Source organism: Coturnix japonica, chromosome 1, assembly GCF_054131305.1.
Source record: "Coturnix japonica strain WE chromosome 1, WE-NBRP24, whole genome shotgun sequence".
In the NCBI taxonomy this organism is placed as follows: domain Eukaryota; kingdom Metazoa; phylum Chordata; class Aves; order Galliformes; family Phasianidae; genus Coturnix; species Coturnix japonica.
Window position 1 is genome coordinate 384,116 of NC_140663.1, and position 19,754 is coordinate 403,869.

The 19,754-nt window shown below is 54.5% G+C and overlaps 1 protein-coding gene and 1 long non-coding RNA gene across 15 annotated transcripts in view; one reads left to right on the plus strand and one right to left on the minus strand.

Annotated features, from left to right (window-relative positions):
* SBF1 (SET binding factor 1) overlaps positions 1–19,754 on the minus strand; it is a 51,378-nt gene that overhangs the window by 31,046 nt on the left and 578 nt on the right. For all 14 annotated transcript variants that reach the window (XM_085510708.1, XM_015852221.2, XM_085510734.1 and 11 more), the window contains exon 2: positions 1,223–1,308. In XM_085510708.1, the coding sequence (XP_085366834.1) occupies positions 1,223–1,308 (86 nt within the window). The remainder of the gene's footprint in view (positions 1–1,222; positions 1,309–19,754) is intronic.
* LOC116653962 (uncharacterized) lies at positions 5,231–6,055 on the plus strand. The gene is made up of 2 exons (XR_004308650.2): positions 5,231–5,355; positions 5,871–6,055. It is a non-coding gene; the product is annotated as an uncharacterized LOC116653962 (long non-coding RNA).

Here is a 19,754-nt window from a genome sequence, read left to right on the forward strand (position 1 = left end):
TGATGGAATTGTGGTGAGTGTGAGACAGAAGAAGGGTTCACCGCTGCTGCTCGGATGGAGCATCACGCTCACCATGATACCTGGATGAGGCAGGGGATGAGGACAGGGACTGAGAGTCACATCCAGCTCTGATGCTCATTGAGCTGCTTGCTCTTTGCAGCTGTCTCTTGCAAATGCCGGCAGTGAACAGTGGTTTCCAGGCGAGAAGTGAGAGCCTCAGGATGTGCCAGGGTCAGGCTGGATATTAGGAAGCATTTACTCTCCAAAAGAGCAGTCAGCACTGACACAGGTTGCCCAGGGCAGTGGGGAGTCCACAGCTCCCCACCAGGGAACATGGGGATGTGGCACTTGAAAACACATGGGCACGGAGGGATGGATCAATGGTTAGACTGGATCACCTATTCATTCTATAGTTTTGCAACTGTTCTGGCCAGCACTAATCCTGCTTGGAGATCACCCTCAGCACATCCTGCACGGCCCCACTGGAGCAGCGAGGTGCTGCCTCTGTGGCACTCAGGGTATCAGAAAGGGATGTGGGTACCATTTCCACACCCCCACATCCCTCCAGGCATGGGGTCTCTCAGTGCATCACATCTCAGTGCTGCAGAACAGGGTTTGCTGTGGGAATGGGTGCCCCTGGAAGCAGGAGGAGCAGAGTGAGGGGAACCACAAACCAGATGGGCCCTGGGATTATCAGGGTCATAAGGCAGCACAGAGCCCTATGAAACCCCACTCATCTTCATGTTCTGTGACGTGCTGCAGCCAGAATCAAAGAAGATCTGCAAAGAGGAAGAGGAGTGTAGAGCCTCGCCAGGTTGGAGCCCACACTGCTGTCCTATGGAGCAGGGAGAGATGCAGCAGGGAAAGATTTTCCAAGAACTTCTGTTCAAACTTAGAAACCAAGAACAATCCTCTTAGCCTTGATTACTTTAAAGCTGGTTTGCTAAGAACCCACGCAGTGCCGAATTGAGCTGGGTGTGCCTCAAAGGGCTGTACAGCAGCAGGAGAACACGGCTGGAGGGTGGGGAGAGGATGGCAAAGGATGCCACCCCCCCTTGGCACACAGATGTGAGCAAAGCACACCCAGGCCTGCAGCAGGGCAAGCTTCCACAGGGGAGCTGCAGCAACAGAGGGGTTTGCAGGGGGGGGGGGGGCTGTGTTGGGCACGAGGGGGTCCCCACCCCCTGCTCACAGCCAGGGTTCCCCATTGGGGCAGACTCACCAACTCGATGCCTTGAGGAAATGGGTTGTCCTCCCAGTCCTTCTCAGGGAAGCGCTGCAGGATCTGCCCCTGGCCGTCCCCGCTCCCTGCAGGAACAAGAAGGGCATTAGAGGCTGGAGCTGCATGCATGGCCACAGCAGGACTGACCCCAAACCCCTGCAGGAACAAGAAGGGCATTAGAGGTTGGAGCTGCATGCCTGGCCACAGCACTAACCCCCATCCCCTGCACTCGCCCTGGCAAAGCTCAATGTCAACAGGTGTCCCATCCAGCAAAGCAGAAGAGCGGCGGCGCTCGGGCCAAGTATAATGTGAAAGCTTCCTTCCTTCTGCTCCTTATCTCCAACTTAGCTCTTGACATTTCCCTGAACAATGGATCCAAGCTGCTTGGTGTTTTAGTTGAGCTCCCCTGGGGCTCGCGGCTGCCCCATGGCTTCACATCCTGAAACCCACACTGCTGCCAAAGGGAACTGCCCACGACTTCCCCTGGCTGGGCCAAACCCCAGCAAAGTGAATGGCCCCCAAGTCATTCATTCCCTGGCCCATGCTGCCCCTGAGCACAGAGATGGGGATAGGGATGGAGCCTGTGCTGCTTAAGGTCACATCACGGCGTCAGATGATGGCAATGAGAGCCCTGCACAGCTCCTGCTTAACCATGTAGAGGGGATGGCTGTGCTATGGGATCTGCATTGCTGCAAGGCCCAACCTCAGCCCTGTCCATGGACATCCCCGACCTCTGCAGGAGGAACCTGGACGGGGGGGTGGGAGGATGGTTTGCTACATAAGGGATATTTTCATCACCCAGCCCCGGCACTGCCGCCCACTGCACGGCCACAGCTGAATTTAGCAGGACACGGCATGGGGAGGGATGCCACTTTTAGCCCAAAAGGACCAAAATGGAAAGGTCAGGGCCAAATTAGGAGGAAAACGGTGCTGAGAATCACGTCAGTCAAGCCCTGCACCCCAACCCTTCAGATATCCACCAGCACTGCTCAGACCCCCCTCAGCCTTCTCTCTCAGGGTCCTATTGGCCTCCTGGGCCACCATTAGACCCATGGCTTTCACTGCAGAGCTCAATTCCAGCATCTAAGCCTCATCACTTAGAAACCTCTGTGCTTTCCTTGGCGTGTGCCAAGGTGATGGCGCAGCTGCCAGGCTCCGCTCCTTCCTTCCTTCCTTCCCTTAGGATGGATGGTGACACCTGGACACCGCTGTCGGGGCGGCCTGGATGGCCGGGGTTAATGTCGAGCTATATCAGGAAAGTTTATGAGATCTTATCACAATCCAGGAAACTCTAAATAAGCAAAAAGTTAAACATTCAGCTGACGCACCACAAGCAGTGACCTTAACCCTCAGGCAGGCAGCAATGGGGACAGCAGGGGGACACGGGGGGCAATGGGGACACAGGGGGCAGTGGGGGCAGTGACAGCACTGGGGGAGACCTCAGTTCTGGCATTCTAAGGACCCTTCCAACCCAACCACTCTATGGCGCTGTGACCTGTAAGGACCCTTCCAACCCAACCACTCTATGGCGCTGTGACCTGTAAGGACCCTTCCAACCCAACCACTCTATGGCGCTGTGACCTGTAAGGACCCTTCCAACCCACCCACTCAATAGTTCTGTCATTCTAAGGACCCTTCCAACCCAACCACTCTATGGCGCTGTGACCTGTAAGGACCCTTCCAACCCAACCACTCTACAGCTCTATGATCTGTAAGGACCCTTCCAACCCACCCACTCAATAGTTCCATCATTCTAAGGACCCCTCCAACCCAACCATCTCATGGCTCTACCATTGATGACGACAGGCTTCAAGGAGCTCCCCACACCTCAGAGCTGACACTAAATTCAGCTGCCTGTAAGCACCATGGAGTCCTTCAGGCCACAACAGCATTGAGCGTGGTTATATAGGTGGTTTCCTGCACACCAGCATTAAACCCCATGACACAAAGCCATGGGATGAGCTTGAAGGGGACCTGGAGCTTGTGCACGGAGCTCATTGCTCACACCCAACGTCACCTCCAAGCCCTCTGTGCTGCTCCCAGTGACCCCGGATCCTCGTGGGGCCGTGTAAGCAGCACTTGGGCAACCGCCCTGCAACCAGCGTGAGTGATTGCATCAACTGAGACTGCTGCCAAATCCCAGATAGGGATGTATGCCCAGCATTGCCCACTGGCACTGGGTGTTCCTCGGAGCAGATTGTGTTTAACGCCAGCCGGTATCAGAGTGCACGAGGTGTCTGGGATTAAAAGCTCACAACGCTGAGCTGCTGTGATGAAGTTAGGAACGATGCAAAGAGCAGAGGATATGGCAGGGCTGCAGGGAGCTGAGCCTCATGCATGAGCCCACCATGAGACAGGCACAGCCCCCATCTTCAGCCATCACATGCCATCCCAGCACTGGCTCTTATTTCCCCTGCTTTGCCTCATGCCTCAACCCAAAGGAGCAGTTCTGTGGACAGACAACCTCCCCCCCGCCCCATCCTTCTCATTTCTGTCTTTCAGCAGGAAGCACCTTTGAGGTCTGTCTCGATCGCACAACCTTCGTGTAGAGGTGTCTGCATTCTGTCCCCAGGTTTACCGCAAGAAGAGGTTTGTCACACAACAAGTGGATGGGATGGGATGGGGATAGGGATAAGGATGGGATGGGATGAGGATGAGAATGGGGTTGGGAATGGGAATGGAGATGGGGATGGGATGGGGATGGGGATGGGATGGGATGGGATGGGATGGGATGGGATGGGATGGGATGGGATGGGATGGGATGGGATGGGATGGGAGGTAATGGGGATGGGATGGGATGGGATGGGAGGTAATGGGATGGGATGGGATGGGATGGGATGGGATGGGATGGGATGGGATGGGATGGGATGGGATGGGATGGGATGGGATGGGATGGGGTTGCTGTGGCCCATGGACGTCTGCTCCTACTTCCAAGAGAGCAGGAAATAGCTTTGAGGGATTTGTAAAGCTGTGCAGAAAGAGAATGGGGCAGAGAGAAGAGAGACATAGCTCAGCTCAGGCATGTGTCTGAGGTGGGCTCAGGTGGGACAGTGAGCTCAAAGATCCAGTTTCTGACCTCCAAATCCTACCCCAAACCCTCCTCCTTCCTCAGTGCCCACTCATCCCACTACCAAGGCCAGTTCAGGAGCAGCAACCAGATGGAATCACAGACTCATTTAGGTTGGAGAAGACGTCTCAGCTCACCAGTCCAATCCCAACCCATCCCCACCATGCCCACTAACCACGTCAAGTGCCACATCCCCCCCAGTTCTTCAACATCACCATGACTGGGGACACCCCACCCCAGGCAGCCCGTGCCAGAGCCTGACTGTGCATTCAGACACATCCAACCCTGCACACCCTCAGCTTTTCAACACACACCACAGAGCCCATAGCACTGTCCCTCCCACTTGGCAGGGGATGTCCCAACACAGCGGATGTCCCTGGGATGAGCTCCGTGCCCCCCATCACAACCACAGCCCCGTGGGCAGCGCGCACCCGGCCCTGTCAAAGCCACCTCGGCCGCTGGGACAACACGGCGAGTGTCTGCTCCCAAACAATGGCACCACTGTTCCCTCGTTACATATTTATGACACAAACACAAAGAATGGCTTTTCTATGGGGGAGCACAAAAGGGCTGTGTGCCGTGCTGGAGCTGCCCGCTGTGCCCTGCCCCTTGGGGGGAAGCCCGCCCTCGCCCCACATCCCCACATCCCCACATCCCCTGCATGGTGCTCCATGAGCCAACTGCTTGTTGCTGCTGTGGGTATCAGCTGGATCTGTGCTGCCCTGAGCTGCTACCCTGGGTCATGGCATCACTTCACCATCACTATGAGCTGGAGGATGGAGCACAGCACTGCCATAAAGGCCCCGTGTAGGGGGACAGGTGAGGGCAGCACCTTGAACCCAACCTGGGTGCACCCAGGGTTGTGCAGGCAGCAGGGTGATGGAGGGGATCTGCCCCTCTGCTTTGTGCTAAGGCACCTCATCCATAAGCACTGCATCCAGATGGGGAGTGCTCAGCACAGGACAGACACTGACCTGATGGAGGGACACAAAGAAGGGCCCAGGGATGGAGCTGCTCCCATAGGACAGGCTGAGGGTTGGGGCTGTGCAGCTGGAGTGTCTTTAAGGTAAAACGTTTTACAATGAACCAAAGTTGTGCTCCAGAGTAACAATTCCTATCCTGGGTATAACTCCCCTCCCAAAGAAAATACATGGGAAAGAAATGAATGAGTTCAAGTGTTTAAAGATTGCCGTAGTGATGTCTGAGGACTTGGGCTCTTCATAAACACAGCACGATAACCATCGGAAGGATAAACAGCTCAGGATGGGGCCAGTGGCCCAATAGCTCCCATTGAGCTCCTCACGGCAGGGAAAGCTCTTTGCTATCAAGGAGCAGCTCAGAGTGCAGAGCAATGCTTGGACATTGACTCACTGCACACAAAGCCCTGAGGCAGCATGCAATGAGGGTCCATCAGTGCTCAGCCTGAGCTCATCCCTCCCACACCACACAACCTTTACAGCAGAGTTTAATTAAAGCCCACACGGAGCCAGACAGCACCGTTCTGCTTCATCCTCTATTCACACCAGCCCTTCTCTTGGTCACGTTGACCATCTCCACGCTGTCATTACTGTGTCAGTTCAGATCCAGGAGTGTCCGTGAGGTTCTTCAGCTCCTGCTGCCAACACAAGCCCAGCTCTGCTCTGTCGCAAAGCTTTGCCCTCTCTGTTCCTTGAGCGCGTGCCAAGAGGAGAGTCCTATTTGTCTTTAGAAACATTTAAAAGCAGAAGAGGAAGTAATTAACCAATAAATCATCCGTCTGTTTCCAAGATCTCGGCCCAGGGAAATGCTGCTCGGGGCCCACGGGGTTACTGGCAGCCACAGAGATAAGCGCTTCCCAGCTGCCTGCTGCTGCTCCACGGCCATTGCTGGAAATGCTCTGCAGCCATGGGAAGTCCTGTGCAAAGAGCCCCAACCCATGACATGGCTCCATCCCTACAGCCTGCCCAGGGACCCCAATAGGGAAGAGTGGGACCCCCAGCACATACAGAGGGTCTTTGGGGGAGGTTCTGAAAGAAAACGGTGCAGCCACGGACAAGGTCAGGGCTCAGAGAGGCCGCTGGGGTGGAGGCAGGGAGATGGACAGTGATATAGTGAAGGGGGATGGCTTTAAATGGACATAGATGTGGGGAAATCCTTTGCCCTGAGGCAATGCACAGCTGTCCAGAGCTGGGGGGTGGGAGGGGGGAGGTGACCAAGGCCATGGATGGGGCCCTGGGTACACAGCCCTTTGTATGGGGGGTCCCCTCCAGCCCAACCATCCTGTGGTTCTGTGATGAATCACATCATCGTAGGTTAGAAAAGCCCTCCAAGACCATCCAGTCCAACCACCGATATCTCCCCACTAAACCATGGCCCATAGCACAACATCTACATGGTTCTTAGACACCAACAGGGACTCCTCCAGCTCTCTGGGCACCAGCCCCACTTCCCAGAGCCAAAGGACACGGTCACAGCTCACCTATGGAGCATGGAATAGCAGTGGGGACTGCACTCACTTGAGCACACGGTACAGAAGGTCAGTGCTCAGAGCTCTGTGCTCAGCACTATGGAGCACAGAGCTCGGAAAGAGGAAGCAATGCTGCGCCCCAGCAGTACCATAACCACCATAATCACCTCGTTTCCTCCTGGCTGTCAGAGCTGCAGTGATGGTCAGTGCTGATGTTGTGCCACCGTCATGGAATCAAAGGATCCCAGAGCTGTGGGGGCTCGAAGGAACCTCTGCACTTGCCCTCAGTGAACCCCAATGGGTTTCTCTCCACCCTCTCCATTACCTAATGGTCAGCACTATAGGAAGTCATCACCATTAAGCTGTAATACAGGAGCAGTGTGAGTCAAAACAGGCAAGGAAGGGCTGTTAAGCAGCATGACGTTGGGAGGGGACACAGTAGGGTTACCTGGTTGTAACATTATCTCTGTATGATCTGCTCTCCCATTCAGGCTGAGCAAAGAGAACCATTCTGAGATGTCAGTGTAAACAGCTGGCGACTGTGCACACACGTATTTACTGGTACTGGCTCATTACAAGAGTCTGGGCAGCCGAAATTTGCACTTCCACGTTTACAGTAATGCCTGCTTTATAAACCCCCCCAGTCTGAAACGTTATCAGACGCTCCCACAATGAACGGCGGCTTTTCCTGAGAAACCCAATGGGATTTCTTTAGGTTTCCTTAACTGAGAAAAGGGTTTAGGATGGTGTCTGTGGGGCTGTGTTCTCATTGGGTCCCATTCACGTCCTTGGGCACCTCCAGGATGGGGTACCCGCAGCTCTGCTCATAGCAAGCACCAAGCAAAGAGCACAGAGACAGAGACTGAAAGTGCTTTGGGGGAGGGACCTGCTCTATTTTTATCCAATGCCAAATTCCAGTTGCTTCCCGGGGGACCCACGAGCCGTCTCCAATGGGTCCCGTCCCCACAATTATAGGGCTGCACCACCAGTGTTTACCCGGAGCCTAAAAACAGTGCCAGCCATCCCCAGTCTGTCCAGTGACAGCAAACAGCAGCACAGACCTGCAGGGCAAAGGGTGTGGGGCATCTGCTGCCCAAAGGACTCAGGATCACAGAACCATTCCAGTTGGAAAAGACCCCCGAGACCCCCAAGCACACATCACTCCTTGTATTGGGCACCATGGACAGCACAAGCTCATGCAGCCAGTGCTTCATCCAGGACTGCAGCCCCAGTATGGCATGATTCCATTGAGCCACAGAATGGATGGGTTGGAGGGGTCCTTAAAGACTGTAAGAACCATAGAGTGGTTAAGTTGGAAGAGACCTTATAGATCACAGAGTGATAGAATGATTGGGTAGGAAGGGTCAGAGCTACAGAGTGGTTGGGTTGAAAGGATCCTTGAAGATCATAGAGCCATAGAGTGGTTGGGTTGGAAGTGCCCTTGAAGATCATAGAGCCATAGAAAGGATCCTTGAAGATCATAGAGCCATTGAAAGGATCCTTGAAGATCATAGAGCCATAGAGTGGTTGGGTTGGAAGTGCCCTAGAAGATCATAGAGCCATAGAGTGGTTGGGTTGGAAGAGACCTTATAGATCACAGAGTGATAGAATGATTGGGTAGGAAGGGTCAGAGCTACAGAGTGGTTGGGTTGAAAGGATCCTTGAAGATCACAGAGCCATAGAAAGGATCCTTGAAGATCATAGAGCCGTAGAAAGGATCCTTGAAGATCATAGAGCCATTGAAAGGATCCTTGAAGATCATAGAGCCATAGAGTGGTTGGGTTGGAAGTGCCCTTGAAGATCACAGAGCCATAGAAAGGATCCTTGAAGATCATAGAGCCATAGAGTGGTTGGGTTGGAAGAGACCTTATAGATCACAGAGTGATACAATGATTGGGTAGGAAGGGTCCTTGAATATTGTAGAGTTATAGAATGGCTTGGGTTGAGTTGGAAGGGACCTTAAATATCATTGAGTGGTTGGGTTGGAAAGGTCCTCAAAGATTGTAGAGCGGTTGGTTTGGATGAGACTTTATGGATCACACAGCAATAGCATGGTTGGGTTGGAAGGATCCTAGAAGATCACAGAGCCATAGAGTGGTTGGGTTTGAAGGTTCCTTATAGATCACAGAGCAATATAATGGTTGTGTTGGAAGCATCCTTGAAGATCACAGATCCATAGAGTGGTTGGGTTGGAAGGGTCCTAGAAGATCACAGAGCCATAGAGTGGTTGGGTTGGAAGCGTCCTAGGAGATCACAGAGCCATAAGATGGTTTGGGTTGAGCTGGGAGGTATCTTCTAGATCACTGAGCCACAGAATCCCAACATTACATGGGGTGGAAGGGACTTAAGGGCCTACTCATCTCCAGTGCTGGTCATGGGCTGGTTATCCCCAATTTGTTCAGCTCAGTTCACCAAGTAGCCCAGTGCTGGAGCAGTGCCCACAGCTGCCGGGAAGGAAAATTCCTTACAGGGAGCAGGCAGCACCAACACAGCAGTGCAAACACCGGGCGCAATGTGAACACGGGGTGTGTCACTGGTTTGTTCTTGGTGTTATTTGTATTTGAAAACAAATCTGCTTTCATTGCTTTATTCCATCCCACCAGCAATTTCTGAAGGCTTTGTCATAGAGAAACCCAGAGTGCCAGCAGTGAAGCACACAGATGTCATACAACACTGCACGCAGCACCCCGTGTCTGTGCCCTGGTTGCATTGGGCTCCTATCACTGCAAACCCTGCAAACCACAGCCCTTCAGTCCCATCTCTCATCATGGTTGGACTTCATTTTAATCTCATTTGCATATGCAAATGGTAGCCTATTTCTGCTACTCCGCAGAGCACGTTTCAAACGCTGTAAAACTGATCAGATTGCATTGGAAGAACAAAATGCACAGGAACACAACGCAGGAGGCAGCGAGCTCACGTCCTCCTCCTGGCTCCACATCTGCATCCCTGCTCCAGGAAAGAGTCTGAGTGGAAGAAAAGTGTTAAATACATGGGAATTCCAACTGGGAAATGGAAGCAAAGGCAGCAAGGCACAGCAAACTAATGGGACATCAGCTCCAGCGACTGCCCCACTGCTCCCCACGTCAGCAGGGAGATGAGGGGTAGCTGTGAAAGCTGGTGGGGCACAGCAACAGCAAACACAGTGCTGGGGTGAAGGGAGAAGGGCTTGAGGCTGCTTCCCTCCCCAGAGGTGAGGACCCAGCACTGCTGCCCTCCAGCCCAAGATATGGCCCTGGTGGGGGGCACCCACCCAAAGCAGGGCTGGGGATGGGGTGTCCCTTCCAAACCAACCATTCAGGGCTTCTGTAGCTCACTGCAGACTCCCAGGCCCAATGCCACGTGTGGACACATCACCACCAAGCAGAAGGAGCAGCCAGGGCACAAAGGGAACTGAAGCAGGTCGGTTCTGCAGAAACAACCCCCCTGTGAAGCCACATCCACAGGAGGAAGGGGCTGCAGCTGCTCATGGGAACAGAGAGCACCACAGACAGAGAACCAACCCCAACCCTTCTCATCCCCAGGGCTCTCAGCCTTTCCCCAAGGCTACGGCTGCTGCCACCCCCCACCATCAGGCTGACACCAGGAACAGGGAAGCTGTGACAGCTCAGCTGGCCCCCCAGACTCCTCTGCCCTTACATGCTCAATCAACCTCCTCCCCCGCACCAAAGGGATTATCCAGAAAGCCCTTCAGAGGCAGTGCTGTCTCTCGAGGTCACCAGAGCTCAGAGGAAGGACAGGTAGCATTGCACCAGGTATCGGGGATCACTGTGCCTGCGTGAGCAGCTGGCAACGTCACCAGGCTGATGGCAGCCCCTGGGGAGGCAACCCAAAGCACAGTGGTCACCCAGTGGGCACTGTGGCACTGAGAAGGCACGGAAATGCTGTTCAACACCACTCTTGTGAGCAGGAAACTAAATCTTCCTCTTCTTCCCCCAGTACATAGGCCCTGTATATGGTTCTAGGATCTTCGAGAACCCTTCCAACCCAACCCAAGCCAGTATGTGGTTCTGGGATCTTCAAGGACCCTTCCAACCCAACCTAAGCCAGTATGTGGTTCTGGGATCTTTGAGGACCCTCCCAACCCAACCCAAGTGAGTATATGGCTCTGGGATCTTCAAGGACCCTTCCAACTCAAACAAAGCCAGTATAAAGTTCTGGGATCTTCAAGGACCCTTCCAACTTAACCCAAGCCATTCTATGGTTCTGGGATCTTCAAGGACCCTTCCAACCCAACCCAACCCAACCCAACCCAACCCAAGCCATTCTATGGTTCGGCAATCTTCAAAGACCCTTCCAACCCAAGCCAAGCCATTCTACGGTTCTGGGATCTTCAAGGACCCTCCCAACCAAAGTCATTCTATGGTTCTGGGATCTTCAAGGACCCTTCCAACCCAACCCAAGCCAGTATGTGGTTCTGGGACCTTTGAGGACCCTCCCAACCCAACCCAAGCCAGTATATGGTTCCAGGATCTTCAAGGACCCTTCCAACTCAAACAAAGTCATTCTATGGTTCTGGGATCTTCAAGGACCCTTCTAATCCAAACAAAGCCAGTATAAAGTTCTGGGATCTTCAAGGACCCTTCCAACCTAACCCAAGCCATTCTATGGTTCTGGGATTTTCAAGGACCCTTCCAACCCAACCAAAGTCATTCTAACTTTCTGCGATCTTCAAAGACCCTTCTAGCCTTCATCCCATCCCATCAGGACACAGAAACACCTCCTCTGACCAGGGAATAAATCGAGTAGGCTTTGGCCTCTTCCTCTAACGTGCCTGAAGGTTTTTGTGTGCAGCAATGGCTCTTCCATACAGCCATGTCCATAAATGTTGGAGGCAGCAAGGAAAAGGCCGACTCTATGGTTCTGTGATCTATAAGGCCCCTTCCAACCCAACCACTCTATGGCTCTGTGATCTACAAGGTCCCTTCCAACCCAACCACACTAGTGCTCTATGATCTACAAGGTCCATTCTAACCGAACCACTCTATGGCTCTGTGATCTACAAGGTCCCTTCCAACCCAACCACTCTATGGCTCTGTGATCCATAAGGTCCCTTCCAACCCAACCACACTAGTGCTCTATGATCTATAAGGTTCATTCCAACCCAACCACTCTATGGCTCTGTGATCTACAAGGTCCCTTCCAACCCAACCACTCTATGGTTCTGTGATCCATAAGGTCCATTCCAACCCAACCACTCTATGACTCCGTAATCTACAAGGTCCCTTCCAACCCAACCACTCTATGGCTCTGTGATCCATAAGGTCCCTTCCGACCCAACCCCCCTGGTTCACCCCCAGTGATCCCACCACAGCTCACATCCCCTCCCACCCCACCCAGGTACGCAGGGGCTGCCTCCATATAAGGGAAGAGAGCTGAAAAGCAGATGTGCTATGCAGAAAACCCCAGCTTCCTGTTCGCTCCCCTTCTACCCACATGCTTTTTTATTGAAGGCTGACAATAGCAAACAATACCAGGAACGTGATGTTGGTTAGCGATGCAAAGAGCCTGGCCAGTGCAGCAGAGAGGAGCATGCAGGTGCAGTGCACCCATGAGCTCTGGGGCTCTGTAGCACCCCACATTAGATGAATTCAGTGCCACCACCCCCAGCCTGTTTGAGTTTCCTTAAGTACAACAGCTCAGCTCACTAGTTGCTTCCTCACAGGAGAGATGCTAAGTGGATCCTGTTCTGAAGCATCATCCCCCTTTTGCTTGTGAAAGCTCTATGCTGGAGCAGGAGAAGCTACTGTAGGACATGGGTACAACCCACAGGAAGCCACAGCAGTGTCAGATGCTCAGACTGAAACCTGCTCTGTTCCTGAGCAAACTGAGAACCACGAGCACAGCCACGGCAATGGGGGGACCATGCTGAACCCTCTGCCCTCCCTGAAGCCCAAAGGCACAGAGCTTTGGAACACACCCTGAGCTGGACCAGGAGAGGCTCCTGAGCCCACCTCCATATGATCCCAGCATGTGACACCCCCCACTGGGAGTACAGCTTTATAATTAAGGGGCTGCATAACAAGGCCCCATCCTGAGCAGCTGGGGCTGTGAAGAGCCATTCTGGAGACCCCCTATGAGGTTATTTGGCAGTTCAGGGAGGCTACAACCATAGCAGGGGCAGAACAACGGCCCTACACCCCCAGGAGGTCAGCTCCTACCCTGGGATATATGGCATGCTGGCACTGGGTGCTTGGTAAGGAGCTGCTGAGCACAGCACCAAGAAAACAACAACAAATCCCAGGATTTACATGGGCTCCCAGCAGCCACTCCATCTGGAAGCTCTGCAAATCCCAAAGCTGTGCATGCAGCCCCGATAACCCCAGCGCTGTGCTCATCCCACTGCTCCAAGCACCATAAGCTCACTGAGCTGGGGGGCTCCCAGCCTATAGCAGCAGTGGGGCTGAAGGGGCCATTCCAACCCAACTATTCTATGGTTCCATGACCTCTATGGACCTTTCCATCCCGAGGAATTCCCTGAGTCTGGACTCTGTCATATACAGCCACAACCACAGCCTGAGCTCTTCAATGGAACAGCTCGTTCTGACGTAAAGCACAAGGCAAACCTCAAGTATGCACATGGGTGGCTCCAAAACCATCCAACGTATTCACGCTGACATCTTCAGTGCGAGACGTTTCCCTGAGGTTTAACATTATGGGAAGGCAGTTGTATGAAGTAAGAGGCCAACAGAACCCCAGGGCAAAAGAAATGCATCAGCTTCCTTCTTCTGTATGTGCTGAGGGCTGTTCAAGTGACCTCAGTCTGCAGAGCTTGGAGAACAAACATGGGGATGTAAGAGATGAAGGTGAAACTGTGAGGACACGGATGACCACGTGAAATGAGCAAAGAAACCTTCCAATGGCTGAGAAACAATCCAACAGCAAGGAGAATAAAAAGCATGAACACGGAGGAACTTGGTGAGCCTGAAGACAAGAGGGGAAGAACATAAAGAGTGAATCCCCAAAGCAGAAATCCCCACTGCCAAAGGTAAAAGAATCCCAGAGCTGTGAGGGCTGGAAGGGATCCGTGCAGCTCCCCCAGTGCAAACCCCCCCCTGCAGTTCCCTGCACACAGAGCATCCAGGCAGGTTTGGATCTATGCATAGAAGGAAGCACCCCCACCTCTCCGAGCAGCTGCGCCAGGGCTCTGCCACTGTGAAGTCAAGGAGTTCAAAGTCAAGATGTTCCAGGCCCTGTCTTCATAGCTACGCAGTTGCATGAAGGATGTGGGATCACTCGGAGCCTTTTAGGGGTAAAAACATCGAGGCTGCTACATGCACAGAGCCTGGGTCAGACTCTGTTATCGCACCCGTGCTGCTCACTAATCCGTGCTCCGAGAGCATCGTGGCCAAGTTTTGCTCATCCCATTTGACATCTCACACAGATGGAACGACCAGAACTGTCCCGCTGAGGCCAGAACTAACCTGCAACGTGTACAAAGCACCCACACGGCCTCCATGTCACCAGGCTCCTGTGCAAAGGCTCTGCATTACTGATGGGCACCGCTCTATGCAGCAAAGCAGGCCCTGTCTCCTTGAGCTGCACTGCTGACCCACACCTGGGGGTGTCCTGTCCCATGGCCAACCCCTGGTTAATTCCCACATCAAACAGCATTTCCCTTCCCACGTTGGCTCGCTCTGTGTGTTTGGAAGCAAAGTGGAGCAGCCCATCCTCAGTGCGCCGCGCTGCTGCCTGACCTCCTTCCTACACAGCTCTAAGTTCACACTGCCCTCACCCAGCACCTTATCTCCCCTTCCTTATCACCTGGCTCCATGCAGGAACCCTATGAGGCAGCCTGACAAAGTCCAGCATCACCAAACGCAGCGCTCCCACCCCACGCATAGCTCCGTGCGCTTCTAAATCCGACTGATGACACAAGCCCTCGCTGATCCCCCTTCTGCTGCAGCTCTGGGATGAGCTGAAGCCAACGATTGTGCTCCTGCTCGGCTCCAAACAGAGATGCTGTGTCTGTGGGTGAGTGTCAGCCTGCTGCCCGCAGCTGGGACTGTGCTGCCCGTCCCTCCGTGGTGACAGATGGAGCCGTGGGTGATGACAGAGCTGTGGGGAGAGACAGAGCTACGGCGATGCATGGGCAGGATGGGGAAGGGCCTTAAAGGGTTGAGTTGGAAGCATCCTTAGAATCACAGAATCCAGACGATGGTTGGGTTGGAAAGGACCCCTCAGCCCCACTGCTTCTATAGGGCTGGGTATCATCAAGCTCAGGCCGCCCAGGGCCCCATCCACAGCCTCCAGTGATGGAGCATCCACATATCATAGAGGCATAAAGTAGTTGGGTTGGAAGGGACCTTGTAGATCATAGAGTCATAGAATGATCGGATCGGAAGGGACCTTATAGATCATTGAGCCATGGAACGGTTGGGTTGCAAGGGACCCCTCAGCCCTACCCCTGCACACACTGGCATGGTATGACCACACTGCAGGACCTGCTAATGCATCCCAACCCCAAGGAACGTGCTGCCCAGCCTGGGTCCATCATGTACCCAAAGCCCTGACCAGGTCCTGCAGGCAGTTTACTTCCCATGGTTTCAACTAACAGACACTCATCTCTGTTCTTCAATCATCAGACGTTTGGGCTGCACGTATTTAAATGAGAATCAAACCAAGCAGCGTTAGGTCAGGACCTTAAGAATGCCAGAAATCTTCTCCCACCCTTAAAGGATTGAATAGGAAGAACAATTTCTTCCCTATAAGAGCAGTCATGCACTGATAGAGGCTGCCCAGGGCAGTGGGGGAGCCCCCACCCATTAAGGGGACCGAGGACTATGGTGATATGGCACCAGGGGACTTGGTCATGGCACAATGGGGACTCAATGATCCTTATGAATCCCTTCCAACTCGACATAACCTCATGATCTCCGAGGTCTTTCCGTGCTGGGTGCTGGGCTCAGAGCTGCCCATGTTGGGGCAGGGTAACCCCCCTGTAACCCCACGAGCAGCATGAGCGCTTATCTGGGCCATCAGCAGGAAGGTGACGCAGTGATGAGGGGCGGGCAGCCTGGCTTGTTTTCTGCTCCACTTCCTACAGCTACCCACAGCACAGATGCATCTAACAAACCGAGACGCTCCGTCTCAGCCCCTGCTGCATCCTAGAATAAAGAAAAAGAAAGGAATAAAAGCAACGTGCAGCACTGACCCCATCTCAGACACGAGGCACCGGCAGCTGATGAACTCCCTGCAAGCTGACACGTGGCTGCTTCCAAACCATGCCACAAACAAAAGGGGATTGGAATCGGTGCAAGGAGAGGGTCTTTCTTTGCTCTATGGGGTGAGCAGCCCCCAGATAAGCAATGCAAACCTCTGCACGCATGGGATGCCCATGCAGCAGGCCTGAGGAACACACCCCTATATAAGTGGGGAGAATGAGGTCAAGATGTGCTCTGTACCCCTCACAATTGCATCCCTTCCAGCAGCACCACCAGGGCACGGCCCAGATGCGGCCTGAGCCTCCTTTGTTTGTGTTTGTTTGCTTCCAGCACTGACCAAACCGCAGCTGCTTCTCCCAACCGGCGTCACAGAGCTGCAAACTGGGAAACAAAGCTCCTCCGGGTACCAAATGTGCAGATTCCTCCTCCTCGACAATATAAATACAAACTAAAAGCGAGAGAAATGTCAAAAGAGAAAACCCAAATCCCAAAACTCTCACTGGCAGCGAAGAAAATATTACTAACAGTGAAGGAATTTGCTCCCGACATATGTTTCAAATTGGTGCTTCCTCCTCACGTTCACCCACTCTGATGAATCCGTGACACACGTGGAAGGCAGCAGACAGCACCAGCACTGGGCACACAACCATATCATAGTGCTGGTTCTGCAGCTGGTTCTGCCCCACGCGGAGGTGCTGCAGTCAGTGGGGCAGCACTGCACGCACACAGAGCCACCCTCTTCCTAAACGTGGATGTGGCAAACGCAGCTCGCTCTTAGCAGCCACTGGAGGTGGTTCGATGGCTGGGGCTTCCACATGCATGGAGCGGCCGCTTGGTCTGAGTCAAATGATGACTCACTTGGCTGGGCTGCACGGCAGCACGCAGTGAGATCCCACTGCCAGCACTGAGCGGCTGTGCTGCAACATCAGCTGCCCCACAGCCACCCCAAGGCAGCAGGAACCACCCCACAGCCACCCCATGGCCACCCCATGGCAGCAGGAGCCACCCCAGGGCAGCAGGAGCCACCCCACAGCCACCCCATGGCAGCAGCAGCCACCCCACGGCCACCCCATGGCAGCAAGAGCCACCCCAGGGCAGCAGCAGCCACCCCACAGCCACCCCAGGGCAGCAGGAGCCACCCCACAGCCATCCCAGGGCAGCAGGAGCCACCCCAAGACAGCAGCAGCCACCCCACAGCCACTCAAGGGCAGCAGGAGCCACCCCACAGCCACCCCATGGCCACCCAGGGCAGCAGCAGCCACCCCACAGCCACCCCAGGGCAGCAGGAGCCACCCTACAGCCACTCAAGGCCACCCCACAGCCACCCCAATGAACATCCTCTACTAAATCCCAGCCAGGCCTCACCCTGCGCTCCAATGATGAACCCTTGGCCAATGCTGGACATGTTCTCAACCTACACTGCTCCTCCCCAGACCCATATAAACCATGGGGAATACAGAAGCCCCCCCAGCCACAGCCTGCAGACATCAGCCACCGGTCTGCACAGAGAGAACCACCAGCACCAAGAGACCTCGACTACTGTCAGAACATCATGAGCCATCACAGCTCTATGGGATAAATAAACATAGGGAGCTGGGTACCAGCTCCATGCAGAGCCCCACGCTCCCCATGGGGCTGGGCACACACCCCATTTCCTTTCCTGCCCCTCTATGGCCTCGCAGTAGCTCCATATGCTTTCAGTTTGTGATGGCACAGGGCTGCCAGGCCCTGCCACCCTCCTGACCTACAGCACAAGGAGGTGGGTGCAGGCTGAGCCCACTCCCAGCCCTGCCTTGATGGAGGTGGGGGGGCTCGAGGGCAGCTCCCTCTCAGCAGCTCTGTGTTATGTGGGGCGGGGAGGTGCAGCCCTGAGACCGACCCAACCTGTACAGCAATTAGTCACAGAGGGGAGCAGCGCAACCTTCCTCCCAGCCTTATCTAAGAGCTGCTTTCAGGGTGGGGGGGGGGGTGCAGGTAAACCCCATCCGAGATTTCCAACTTCAAACTCAAACCTTGAAGCCAGCACAACTCAGCTCATCCATTGCAAGGTCTCTCCTTTGTAACGTCCCACCTTAATGCCTTCATCACACAGCACCTTCTGCAGACACGTCCTGAACGATGCCATGAACGAGCTGCCATCCCAGGGCAGGACCAACACAACCCAGAATCACTCAGGCTGGAAAAGACCTTCAACACCATCGAGTCCAACCGCATCCTACCATGTCCCATAGCTCCAGGAATAGGGATTTCCCTGCTTCTCTGGGCAGCCACTTCCAGCTCCTTTTCCTATAGATGTTTCCTAACATCCAGAGCTCTCAGAGGCAGCACATAAAGGAACTGAGCGGCTGCATCCCAGCCTGCAGAGTTCAGTGTGGATCCCACCTTCAGCATGAGGGCATGAGGGTTGCACTCCTTGGATCCTCACCTGGGCTGAAGCACTGAGAGAACAGGGGAGACAAGGACAGAACTCACCGCAGGGTCATTCAGAAAACACTGTGGCAGCTGGATAGACTCAGCTCTGCAGCCTGAGGCCTTTCTTGATCCTTTGCTCTGGGTCCTGTGGGGCAGCATGTGGACCCAGAGCTTGTGTTTCTAACGCAGCTTGATGGGGCTGCGAGACTGAAAGTAGCAGCTGGATCCCACAGCGTGACAGCACTGAGCACCACAACCATCAGCATTCACATAATAGAAGCCAAAGGGGCTGGAAGGGATTTCTATACAGCTCCCACATTGCTATCCCTGCAGCAGCTGCACACAGAGCATCCCAGCAGGTTTGGATCTATGCACAGACGGAGAGTCCCCACCTCTCTGTGCAGCTGAGCCACCCTCACAGCACAGAGCTCTTCCTCACACACAACTCCCTGGGCTCCAGTCTGTGCCCGCTGCCCCTTGTTTTGCTGCTGGGCACCACCAAACACAGCCCAGCCCCCTCCTCCCGACCCCAACCCTTCAGATACCCACCTACACTGCTCAGATCCCCCTCATCCTTCTCTCCTCCATGTCCACAGCCCCAAGGCTCTCAGCCTGTCCCCATCAGGCAGTGCTCCAGACCCCCACCATCTCTGCACCCTCAGCTGGGCTCTCTCCAGCAGTTCCCAGTCTATCTGGAGCTGGGCAGCCCCTCATTGAGCACAGTGCTGCAGCTGTGCCCTCCCCATTACAGAGCAGAGGGCAGGAGCACCTCCCTGCCCTGTTGGCCACGATCTGTGCAGTGCAGCTGAGGGTCCCATTGACCTTCTGGACCACCAGAGCACACTGCTGGCTCACGGTCCACCAGGACCCTCAGGTCTTTCCCTGCAAAGCTCCTTTGCAGCAACTCAGCCCCCAGCTTGTCCTGCTGTGAGCAGCCACATCCCAAGCACTGATTCAGGCAAGGCTCAGGGTCAGGGTAGGCCAGCGTCAGGGTCAGGCAAGGCTGAGTGTCAGGGTAGGCCGGGGTTAGGGTCAGGTAAGGCTCAGGGTCAGGCAAGGCTCAGGGTTAGGGTCAGTGTAGGCTCAGGGTCAGGCAAGGCTCAGGATCAGGGTAGGCCAGAGTCAGGGTCAGGTAAGGCTCAGGCTCAGGCAAGGCTCAGGGTTAGGGTCAAGTAAGGCTGAGGGTCAGGCAAGGCTCAGGGTCAGGTAAGACTCAGGGTTAGGGTCAGGCAAAGCTCAGGGTTAGGGTCAGGTAAGGCTCAGGTTCAGGTAAGGCTCAGGGTCAGGGTCAGGCCAGGCTCAGGGTCAGGTAAGGCTCAGGCTCAGGCAAGGCTCAGGGTTAGGGTCAAGTAAGGCTGAGGGTCAGGGTAGACCGGAGTCAGGCTCAGGTAAGGCTCAGGGTCAGGGTAAGCCGGGGTTAGGATCAGGCAAGGCTGAGGGTCA